Raw genomic sequence first — 12,087 nt, forward strand, 5'->3', positions numbered from 1 at the left:
AACATGATTTTATTTCTGATCAAAAATTGGAATATTTGAATTGAGTTTTAATCATAATTTATCTCTGTTTTTAAACCTAGCTTTAATGATATGCTGTTCTTGGTTGGTGATTCGACTTTTTGTTTGGTTTTTCTAATCTTGAGACACTCAACAACAGCTGTGGTGTCATTCCTAAAGATTGATTTGTTTTAAAGTTTACTTTTTAATGAGAATATCAAAGCCCAAACGGAAGTAGGTATCATCTTGAAAGTTTCGAGAACTCTTTATTGATTTTCAACTTGTCACCAAGAGTTTTTTGAAACGTTCAAAATGCTACCTATACTTCTTTATGGGCTTTGGTATTCTTATTACGTCTTACTGCAACCACCAATGCTCCAAAATTATATTTCTTTATCAACAAAGCAATCGTTTTAATAAAAATTTTATATTGCACAATTAGTGCTAAGTTAGTTGCCCTTATTTCTCGCATGATGAGAAAGCAATAAGCTAGCTATAAGAATCCATAATAATGAAGACTGTCAGACGAGCCACGTAAAAAGCATAATGAATGCCAATTTCGGAGTATATTGGGGGAGGTTAAAATAAAACATAGTAAGGTAGTAACGTAGTAGGTATCATCTTGACTGTTTCGAATAATTTTTGTCGACAGATGGATGGCCACGTGTTTAAACCAAGTTACTGGCATTTCGTCGAGCAGCATCGTTGCAATGCTTTGCTGCGACACAGTACGAAGGCAGGATCGCTATGTTAATCTCGACCCGGTCAATTTTGCCCAAAGGCAGTTCGTTGAACGCCTCGAACCTCAGGTTTTACCTGGTTTCTCCAATTCGCTGAACGAGGGCCAAATGGAGCAGGTTAAACAGGCGTTGGTGAACAGGCTGACTTTGATTCAGGGGCCACCAGGTATGTTGTAAAACTGCAGCTATAGTTTGCTGCATCTTGCTTTTTCGATATCTTTTTGTACTAAAAAACATTATTGTTTGGGGGCATCTTTTTGTACTAGAAAACATTATTGTTTGTCGACATATTTTTGTACTAAAAAACATTATTGTTTGTCGACATCTTTTTGTACTAAAAAACATTATTGTTTGTCGACATATTTTTGTACTAAAAAACATTATTGTTTGTCGACATCTTTTTGTACTAAAAAACATTATTGTTTGTCGACATCTTTTTGTACTAAAAAACATTATTGTTTGTCGACATCTTTTTGTACTAAAAAACAATATTGTTTGTCGACATATTTTTGTACTAAAAAACATTGTTGTTTGTCGACATCTTTTTGTACTAAAAAAACATTATTGTTTGTCGACATCTTTTTGTACTAAAAAACAATATTGTTTGTCGACATATTTTTGTACTAAAAAACATTGTTGTTTGTCGACATCTTTTTGTACTAAAAAAACATTATTGTTTGTCGACATCTTTTTGTACTAGAAAACATTATTGTTTGTCGACATCTTTTTGTACTAAAAAACATTTACACTCCATACAGTCAGTTATTTGTCACCTAATGGGTAGTACAACAGTTTGCACTGTAGTTCTAAAAGACTCGATAAAGTGACATTCTTGATCAAGCATGTGACAGCATGGTATATGTTGCTTCGTATAAAACACAAAACAAAATACATGTCCTTTCGTTCCTCAGAATCTCAATGAAGCTCAAATTTGAAACGCGTATAACTTATTATGTATACCTATACTTTGAATTTTTAGTTTGTCTATACGAATTAGACTCAGTTTTCTTAAATGAAAGATAAACAAATATATGTGTTCAACAACTATGATCTAGCCCTTCTGAAGCTAATTTTTAACCGACGACTACGGCTTACGTATTACCGAAAGCCATTCTGATTATAACTTTTAACCTTTAGGGACCGGCAAGTCTTTTCTTGGAGCCCACCTGGTCTACTTCTTCAACTTTATGAAGCAGCTAAGTAACAAATCTAAAAAGAAGAAGAAAATCATGTACTGCGGCCCGTCGAACAAATGCGTGGACGTGGTAGCAGGTATAGAGATTATACAGCCTAGAAAACTCTGCATATATGCATATATTTTGCTTTTCTTGGTGCAACTTCGTTCTCAAACTTTTTTAAACGCGAAACCCTATAAAAACAGTTTTTTGAGTTGTTGATATGACGTCAGTTTATGACGTAAAAAAACAAAAATAATTTAAAAAGCTGCTGTTTTCAGTCCAACGAATATGTTATTTAATTAAGCCCAAATACATTTAGGAAAAGGGCCCAAAAGCATAAGCGTATATTCTTTTGTTAAGTTTCAATAAGGCCTCCACCATGGAACAATGAAAATTACTCCACGTACTCCAAGGGGTGCCTGGCCCCGGTCTTGTGTTAGTGTATCGCAATTCCAAAGGGTTTAAGAAAGGTTGCTTTAGAACTGCATCGTAAAAGAAATATGTTTACTGTGCATTCTTGGCACTAACAAACAAACTCGCGGGCAGGTTACTTGATTGCGAGCGGCCTGTCGGTGTTGCGCGTCTACAGCAAGACGATGGAGGAGTTGGCCTACCCCAACATCCTCAAGCCGAAGATAGGTACCGAGATGCGAGAAGGGCCTCCAGACAACCTGAAGGGAATCGCGCTCCACGAGAAGATAAGAACCTCCGGGAGCCACGCGCGGCAAATCGTGGACTACGAGGCGAGGCAAGTCCTACTGATGATGTAGCGTATTTAATGTTTCAAAGAAAGATCGGGTAATGCCCGTATAGGAGTTCGACGTAGACGGCGAACGTTTCTTCCAAAAGGCATTAAGTTTTTTTTCTCATTAAATATAAATATCCAATTAAATATAAATATCCAGCGTTGTTATGACTTAAGTCGGTGACTTGACTTAAATGCACTTACGTCACTATTTTCAAATGACTTGATTCAAGTCTTTTGCGCAAAATGACTGACTTGACTTAAGTCGTTTGGATAAATGAGTCGAGTTACAAAGAGGTGTCTTCATACAAAAATTTTTTTCATAAAAAAATGGGTTATTTCTCACGTTTTGCACATAAAACCATTTACTTGCTACATGTTACATTTGTGTTGTGATAACACAAATAAAAGCTATTTATGTTCTTGCACTGATGTTAGAAAAACAACACACTTGTACATTAATTGGTTAAAAAGTCCACTTATCATTAGCTCATTGTTTGTCATGCAGACATGATTTGTGGCCCTAATACGACAACCCAAATACCTTAATAATAATGACAAAACCAGGTTTATTTAGTGACCATTTAAACCCGGTAATGTCATTATCTTTAAGGTATTTGAAATTGTTTTTTTCTTGATTTAAGACCTTTGTCGTGGTATCCCGAAGATGGTTCATTGCACCTAACAATATTAGTCATTATTCCTAAAATTGTATTCTTTTTTGAGTCTTAGTATGGCCGCTCCTGTTTTATTTATACCCCTCCCCTTCCCTCACACGCAGGTTCGCTGCAGAAAAGTACGTGACCTACAGCGAGTACATAGTCTACCTCGCCCTGGTCCAAAAAGCAAAGGAGGAAGAAATATCACGATACGACATTATCATCTGCACCTGCACCACCGCCGCTAGTAACTCAATTTTAATGGTTCTTTAAATATTGGCATCAATATAAGTTCAATTATAAAGGGATTCTTCTAACAAATACGTATTAAGCGCCGACGTTTCGATTACCTATACGGGTAATGTCCTCAGGGTAATAAACTTGTAACTTTACAGAAAGGTATACAATATATACATACAGGGAGTAAAAAGTCAAAAAACAAGGTGGGGTTTTGTTGTGTCTTTTGACTCATGTATATATACTAGGTTTGTTCAAAAAAACATTTTTTTTGTCAAATTTCACGAAAAATGTCTTTTTACCACATTTTTTGAACTATAGATAAGTAATTGATATAATTGCGTGAAGACTTAATGCACTATTTTATTAATTTGATGTCATGTTTGCTGCATCTACTTTATTTAAAAATTTTATGCCATTTTTCATATACATAACAGCCTAACAAATGTTGTTGAAATGTGACATTTGTACCATGACTACTCACTTTTTTACTGCAAAACAGGTTTATTTATGGCTATTCAATTGCGAAGCAATACAAAAAAAACAAGAAAAAAATTTTTTTAGGGGAAGGACAATTTATTTTTTTCAAAATTTTAGCCCAAATCTGAATTTTCAAATTGACTTAGCCAATACTGAACCAAACATGACCAGATTTGGTTTGTGGAGTTTTTAGACGCAACCTAACAATTCCAGGGGGTCCCCACTGAAATTTGACAATAAAGTGTTTTTTTGAACAACCCTAATATATACCTTTATGTAACCCTGAAGAAGATTACCCGTTAGAAAATCCAAAAATAATTTATAACTTTTTTTGCATATACTATTGGTAAAGTTTTGAGAATTGGCAAATACTGAAAAACCAAATAGAGAAAATTAAAATAATTAATGCATCTGTATTCCGCCACCAATGCAAGTTCCGAAGCACACATCTACTAAATCTAACGTAAAGTTTTATTTTTTTTGTTTTTTGATGTTCCAAATAAAATCATATCTATCTATTTGTTCATTCAGTGGTGAAGAAAATGGCGTCTTTTTCGCATTGCATTGTGGACGAGGCTGGAATGTGCAGTGAACCGGAAACACTAGTTCCGGTTGTGATGTCAGACGCAGATCAGGTTTGTGAATCTGTGTCTGATTTTGGGGGGTAGTTGTAAAACTTCGCTTGCACCCCGTAAATTTCACAACTACTGGTTTAACTGCTTTTGTATACCGTTTTAGACGAAACATAACATTTCACAATCCAAAAAAGATAATGCGAAATATAGCAGTCTGGTTAAAACTGACCAATCTACTCGCAAAGAAACTAATGTTCGACATTTTATACACAACAAAGACGAGATTTTTTATAATTAGTAGAAATGGGATCAAGATAAGGTTTCGTAACAACGCGATGTGAAACAAAGCCAAAAATTACATAGATTTTTCCGTTGTACACATTAAGCAATATCTGTTATGTTACTATTATCATTTTTCGTTTTTCAACTTATGAGCAGATTTTAAATTTATATTTGAAGCACAATATTGTCGTGAATGTTTAAAAAATTATAATTTTTACCTGCTATATTTCAATAAATTAGAATGATGACAATTTAAAACCGAAAAAAACTCTTTTTGGGAACACTCGAATTTCGCGAAAAGAGGGATTTTTGCAACTTAAGTTCGGTCAATTTTGCAAAACAAATTTTCTCGATAAAACGTCATTTCATCTTTAAGTCCGCCTCAAAAAGTTGTATCGCTTTTCGTATTCCCCCAGCTATTTATTTTCTATTGCTTAGGTTGCCAAAAATAAAACTTTAACAAAAATCGTTTAAAACATTCACTACTAAATTTTGTCCAATAAATAGTGTGAAAAAACGAAGCTAGTTGTTTACTGTTTTCAAGATTGCCTTAACAAGTTTAGTTATTTCTGACAACCACAAATTTTTGCCCCCCGATTTCTAATTTCTATCAAATGACGAGAGTCCCCATAAAATAAAAGAGAACAAAAAAAGATTAGAAATAATATAAATTAATTTTTTTTTCTGTATAGTTTAACCACAATAAGATGTATAAGACGCACTACAAATGAGATGTAGTTTAACCGCGATAAACGCAGGTGGTCCTGATCGGAGACCACATGCAGCTGCAACCCGTGATACAATGCAGAAGAGCCAGCACTCTCGGCCTTGGCACTTCCATGTTCGAACGACTTAAGGACAACGCCGGAATGCTGACCACGCAATATCGAATGGTAAGCCTTCTTATGGGCCAGGGATGTCCAACCTTTTAGCAGAATGGGCCGCATTGCCACTTTAAAAATTTCGATAGGCCGCAAAACCTCTCAAATTAAAGGGGTGACGTCATAAGTTACGTCATATCGTGACGTCATAAAACAACTTTACTTATAAATACCCGCTCTTCGAGAGTGAACTCGTGCATAAATATGCAAGTAATCTCGACCTTATTTATTTTTTATTATGGCGAAGCGCGAAAATTTGAGTTTTTACACGTTTGGGCAGATATATTTCCTTAAAACGGTCCGCAAAAACACACGTTTAGAAAGACACACATCTTGCTTGGCCATGATGGGTGCACAAAGTGTTCGATGGATGTTGAAATGCGACATTGGCTCGATTATGGTCTCAGAAAAAACATAAGATAAGGCCTACATCAAATACTGCGCGTTCTACACGTTTTTGTGATAGTCAAACAATTGCTTTTAATAAAGCCTACTGAAAGTGATAATAAGTGGTGGGCCGCACGTAAATATCAGGCGGGCCGCAGGTTGGACATCCCTGGGCTAAGCCATAAGCTAATTCATCGATGAGCTATTTCACCTGGAGAAAGTGTTACGACTTGCTTTTGGATTGCAATTTTATGTTTAAAAAAAATAATGATTCAAAGTTTATGTATTTTAGTCGTTCTAGCAATTTATAGCCTTTGTGATTTCCCAATTTCAAATTTACTTTGTTTCAGTTGGCAACTTGTGATTAAATAAATCAACTACCACAAAAACGATGATAAGACTGTTTAGGAAAACTGGTTTAATATAAAATCACTTTGTAAAAAAACATATTATTACAACAAAAACATCACACTTACACTTTTGCAATTTAACTGAATGGTTAAGCAATTAAAAAATTTAGTTTAGCACATTTTTATTTTCACTACACGACAAGGCAGCGAGTAGTACATTATCTTATCAGCTATCAGCTCGCCTATGTCCATTTGTGACACGAAAAAGTTATTTTCCCAAAAACCAAAAGCAAAGCCACCCTCTGTAGAATCACTGAACTAATCCTCTTCCTGTCAGCAATAAAACTCAAAGTTTGAAAACCAGAGTAAAATCAGGATCCGATATTTTTTTAAAGGAATATATATTTCGCCTATACTAGCATCGTCAGTTCCTTAACTCGAATGAATCTTTTTCTGACGTACACAGAGCAAGGAAATCTGCAAGTTTCCTTCAGAGACCTTCTATGAAGGGAAACTTCGCGCAGACCCAAGTGTGGCCAAACGTGAGCAGCGCTACCCAGGCGTTATGCAGGTGAACGGCAACCGAGCCTTCTTCGTTCATTTGGAGGGAGAGGAGAAAAACAGCTTCAGCAAACACGAGCACGGCGGGGAGAACTCAAAGTACAACGAGAACGAGGCTAAAGCAGTTGTAAGTGTCTATCAGGCAACAGGGGACGTGCGACGTTGTTTTGCACCATGTGCGCAAAAAAATGCACCCGAAAACATGCAAAAAATGGGCGAACATTTTAAAATGCCTTTAAAAATGTGCGCACTTTTTTGAGTAATAGTTACTGTTGGGTTACTATCTCAAAACGTGCTCACATTTTTCTTTTAAAAATGTGCGCAAATTCTGAAAAAAGTGCTCACATTTTTGAAGGCATTTGGAAATATGCGCACATTTTTTCATATTTTTGCGCACGTTGTGCAAAAATGGTCACATTCTCGTCTCCGATCAGGGCTGCGAAGTCGGACTCGGGTCTCGACGGAGTCGGTTTGTTTTGCTGAAGTCGAAATCGGAATTCGAGGTAGACCGCGTCAAGCTACCCTAGTCCCGAGTTCGACCTGTGCATATGCGCATTATCGATTTTTTAAACTGATAAGGCCGCAAACTGTAAATTATAAAAGGCGGAATAGCATTAGGTGGAATATTTTTTAACCGTGTATTGTGAGTGGAAAAGTTATATGACACTCCTATGGGTGGACTGATAAATATCCACGATAATTTAGATACGTCTATGGGTGAACAACAGGCTGAGGAGTAGGAGCCAGACTAGGAACTCGGGCTAGGTTTATTTTAACAGACTTCGCAGCACACCAGACATGTACAGCAACAATAGTCAAAAGAGGAAATATCTATCATACTGTAGTATTATAGGACTAACGACATAACAAAAGTAAATACCCATAAAAAGATATTCGACAAAATAAGACCTAAACATATTTGGCCTAAATAACATCTAAAACTGTACGGAAAAGATATAGGACATTTAGGAAGTGGTACACCGAAAAACTGGGCGAACTGTTTTTGTCTGGCGATACCAACAGCAAAATTGTATACAAAAACCTTGAAACTCACCCAAACGACTATGCATCTCGTTCGCAGGTCACCATCCTCCGGTGGCTACACGAGAAGAACCAAGTCGATCTTGGTGACGTCATGATTCTGACGCCATACAACGCGCAAGTGTTCGAGATCAAGAAGCTTTTGGACGAAAAGCACCAAGAGTTGCGCAAAGTTCACGTAGGATCTGTCGTCACCAGTCAAGGTAATGACTTGTTGATGGCTAATATTGTGATTTTGTTTCCTAGACCTTGTTTGCGATTTCTACCTTAAAATATAACTGTGTTGTAAAATAAGTTCAATTCAAGTCAAGTCAGTTGCAAAGTAACTTAGGTCCATGTCAAGTCGTTTGTAAAATAAGCTCAATTCAAGTCAAGTCAGTTGCAAAGTAACTTAAGTCCATGTCAAGACTTTTTAAATGAATAACAAGCCCAGTCGGTTAATAGTTATAACAAGTCAATTCCAAGTCTAGTCCTTGTAATACAAATTAGAAAGTCAAAACGAAAACGCAACATTAGCAAAAAAATGTTTTATTTGCAAATCAAGTCATAATGCTTAAGTCAAGTCAGGTCCGCGCAAAAGACTCAAGTCCAGTCGTTTGAAAACCTTGACATAAGTGCCGTTAGTCATTGACTTCATTCAATGCAACACTGGTCATTACTTAATATCACGTACGGTGGTTCGAGTTCATCATAAAATACTTTTAAGCCTAACATTTAGACTAGAATTTGCCAAATTCAACGAAAACCCTTATTTGGCTATTTAGGCAGCGAACGCGACTACGTCATATTTTCGACTGTGAGGTCACAACCGCCGGAAATCATCGAACCGAGTCCGAGTAGGAGTTGGCGCTACAAGAACCTGGGCTTCGTTACAAACCCACACCAGATCAATGTGGCCATTACAAGAGCCAAGAAGGGACTTTGCATCATCGGTAAGCGTTTTTTATAGTTTGTTTTTTTGATTATCCGCCATTTAGTGTATAATTATCAAATTTATTATTTTTTTTAACTTAAGATTTTTTTTCATTATAATACCCAATATTAGGTATTTTTGCATTGCGTTTCATATGTTCCCCTGATATTTTTGTCATAAATGCTTAAAACCCTTACGCACTGACTCAAAGGGCTTTTGGACCCTTGGCTGTGTCAGCCGTGATGAGAGTTATTGAATGCCCTTTTGTTTTCGACGGACATTTTGTTGTTCTCTGCTTATCCTTATACTTCTAAAAGAGCCTTACAAGTTGCAAGTATACTGCAAATTTCCGGAGGGTGTCCAGTAATATCGGTCCTCGTCCGATACAGGAGTGTTACAGCACCGACACGATACCATATTAAGTTGTGCATTTAAGCTTTTTGCAATCTAACGAGTTTTCCGCCTTAAAAAGAATACATCCCAAAAAACATTACTTAACATCTGGGATAAATACCATTTCAACGCTACAGCAAATGTGACCTGATAACCTGGAAAACGTAATCTTTTGAGAGTTAATTAAACAACAGTGATGTGTTCCTCCGCTATTGCTCTAAATCAAGCTGCACAAAAGAGATAATATAAAGCACATATTCATGTTTAACATGCTATTAAACAGGGGCCACAAAACTGCGCCTCGCGGCCCCAAAAATGTTGTCGAATGTATTCAAACTAAATTTTGATGAAATTTTAAACCCTACCACAATTTGTTAAGGTTTACTACAGTTTGTAAAGCAAAGTTACTTGTATTTTCATCGTTTACCGATAATTAAGTTGCAAAAAACTTAATTAAAATTGTATCTAATCATCTTAAATCCTTATAGTTATCTGTCCCGTGATGGTCAGGCCTTCCGGCTATCCAGCCCTTTATAAAAAGAAAGTTTGGTGATTCCTGCTCTACTAAATATTAACCACAACTCCACCGATTTCTAGGCAACCGACACCTGCTGTCTTGTGACCCCGACACTTGGAAAAAGCTGCTGGACAGTTACAATCGAAGAGGTGCAATCGTGCCTTTCGACATGCCTAATGCACCCTGGAAAATAACACAAATCAAAAAGAAAAAGAACACAAATCACAAAAACGACGTCCTGCCTGCAAAATGACCTATTTAGGTAAGGCTATTGACGTACATATAACCACCGTCTGCAGCCTATGGAATATATTTTCTGTGTGAAAAGGTTTGTTTATGGATTTTCCGATAGTTTTTTCTCTTCCGATTGTTTTTTGTCTTTTGCCTCAATATTATATCAGACAATGTTTCTTGCGTTGTATTTTCAACACGTTTTTTATCGACACCGAAGTTTGCCCGAAGGATTTTGGCCGCATTCTGCTAATGTTTATTCAATCTTCAATTGGAGTATAGGGATATTTATAAATGCATTCCAAAAGTGATCTGTATACACTGTAGGCCTATTCCCGCTTGAATATATGATAACTGCGAATTCGTTCTTCAATCTATAATATAACTTATGCATATTTTTGGTATTTTTTTTAAATGTATATTAACGTTCTTCAAATAAGTTCCTAAAATTGTTTTGCAAACATGTTTTATCTCATGCTCCAGGTAATTTAGTGCATTATATGTGCACTCGTCTAGAAGTGTCTTTACCCTACCTTTGTATGCCCCATTGCCGTTTTAATAAAAATTGCGTTCGTTCAACATATTATTTAACCTATGTAAAGATAAATTCAACGTTTGTTGTTTATCATGTATTGGTTTATTTTTTCGCTGTTTGGTGTTGTGAGATTACTATTAACAATATATGCATTATAGCTGGGTGGTGAAAGCGCGTGAATTGTTATTAAGCAGCCTGTAAGGTAAGGAGAGTTGACGAGTAGGTTTAAAACAACTCGAGTTAACTCGGCCTAGAAAATTCAGTCGAGACCGGATCCAGTCATATCAACCGACTATGTCGAGTCCTGAGTCCGGCTCCGACTACACTGTTCTTTATTCAATACAGCAATCCATTCATATTGGTGTAAACAAAACACGACAGCCACCCACAAGACATGGGTGAAAAAAATTTCTAGCTGTGAATTTCACCACGATTACCAGCATGTGGCCTAATCGTTTCCAAACTTACTGCTGCTCAGGCACACGTCAGATGTCAAAATTTGTCTTGTTATATTATTTTGCTAGGGGCAGCCTACGTTCAGTTTCCTTATTGTTGTATGTGTTTATGGTGTTTGATGGGTTTACGTATATAAACTGTTTTTATTGCCTTACAATTAATGCCGGCTGTAAATGGTGGTTGGATTTGGTCTGGAAATGTAAAGAAATTAGAGATATCGACACTGAAATAATCTTTATACGTTTTGATGTAGGTTACTTCAAATATCGTTTCGATTTTCGAGTTTATCATGGGCGGAAAAAAATGAATAAAATGTGAATGGTGTCCTCGAAAAAGAATACGTTTTGGTGTATTTTTCTTGCCCGAAAAAATGTTTATTCTCGAAGTCAAGTTAACCCATACATATTTTATCGATTTTCAAAGTACATGTTCCCTGGACTTTGCCGAGAAACAGTTCTAGGCCTCCTAACAGTAGCGACAAGCTAGCATATTAAATCAATTGCAATCTAGTATGAAGTAAGGCTGTCGGAAAGTGGTAGCTATAGCTTAAAATTATTGCGCCTAAACAAAATTTACAATATGTCTTGACCTAAACATTCTTACCTGTACAGGAATCCTAAAGTCCAGAAAATCATCCTTCTGAAAGGCTTCCTATTTAGCAAAGCACAATATAGCTTACCGCACAGTTTAACAATAAACCTGCTGAATAACGACAAACACGCCACGCTTCCAAAGCGTTTTTTCGGCGCCTTTGCTGATTGCACCTGAATGAATTTACTAAGCCACTGCTATCGATAAGGCTGCGACTACCGTAATTTGCCACTGCTGGAACTACTACTGTAGCGCAACTCAACATAATAATTTATCACTAAAGATACGGCTTGAAATAACCGTAGTCTGAAACGGTAAAATTAATAAACCTTTTGAAT

At 36.4% G+C, this 12,087-nt stretch overlaps 1 protein-coding gene across 2 annotated transcripts in view; it reads left to right on the forward strand.

Moving 5' to 3' along the window:
- The window catches only part of LOC146162510 (3'-5' exoribonuclease HELZ2-like), a 48,562-nt gene extending 37,239 nt beyond the window's left edge, over positions 1-11,323 (forward strand). For both annotated transcript variants that reach the window (XM_083384015.1, XM_083384016.1), the window contains exons 46-55: positions 650-903; positions 1,875-2,009; positions 2,462-2,663; positions 3,442-3,566; positions 4,568-4,671; positions 5,652-5,786; positions 6,978-7,199; positions 8,154-8,316; positions 8,878-9,045; positions 10,017-11,323. In XM_083384015.1, the coding sequence (XP_083240141.1) occupies positions 650-903; positions 1,875-2,009; positions 2,462-2,663; positions 3,442-3,566; positions 4,568-4,671; positions 5,652-5,786; positions 6,978-7,199; positions 8,154-8,316; positions 8,878-9,045; positions 10,017-10,189 (1,681 nt within the window). In that variant the 3' untranslated portion in view covers positions 10,190-11,323. The remainder of the gene's footprint in view (positions 1-649; positions 904-1,874; positions 2,010-2,461; positions 2,664-3,441; positions 3,567-4,567; positions 4,672-5,651; positions 5,787-6,977; positions 7,200-8,153; positions 8,317-8,877; positions 9,046-10,016) is intronic.
- Positions 11,324-12,087: the final 764 nt, after the last annotated feature.

Source organism: Ascidiella aspersa, chromosome 3 (assembly GCF_963924565.1).
Source record: "Ascidiella aspersa chromosome 3, kaAscAspe10.2, whole genome shotgun sequence".
NCBI classification, from domain to species: Eukaryota; Metazoa; Chordata; class Ascidiacea; order Phlebobranchia; family Ascidiidae; genus Ascidiella; species Ascidiella aspersa.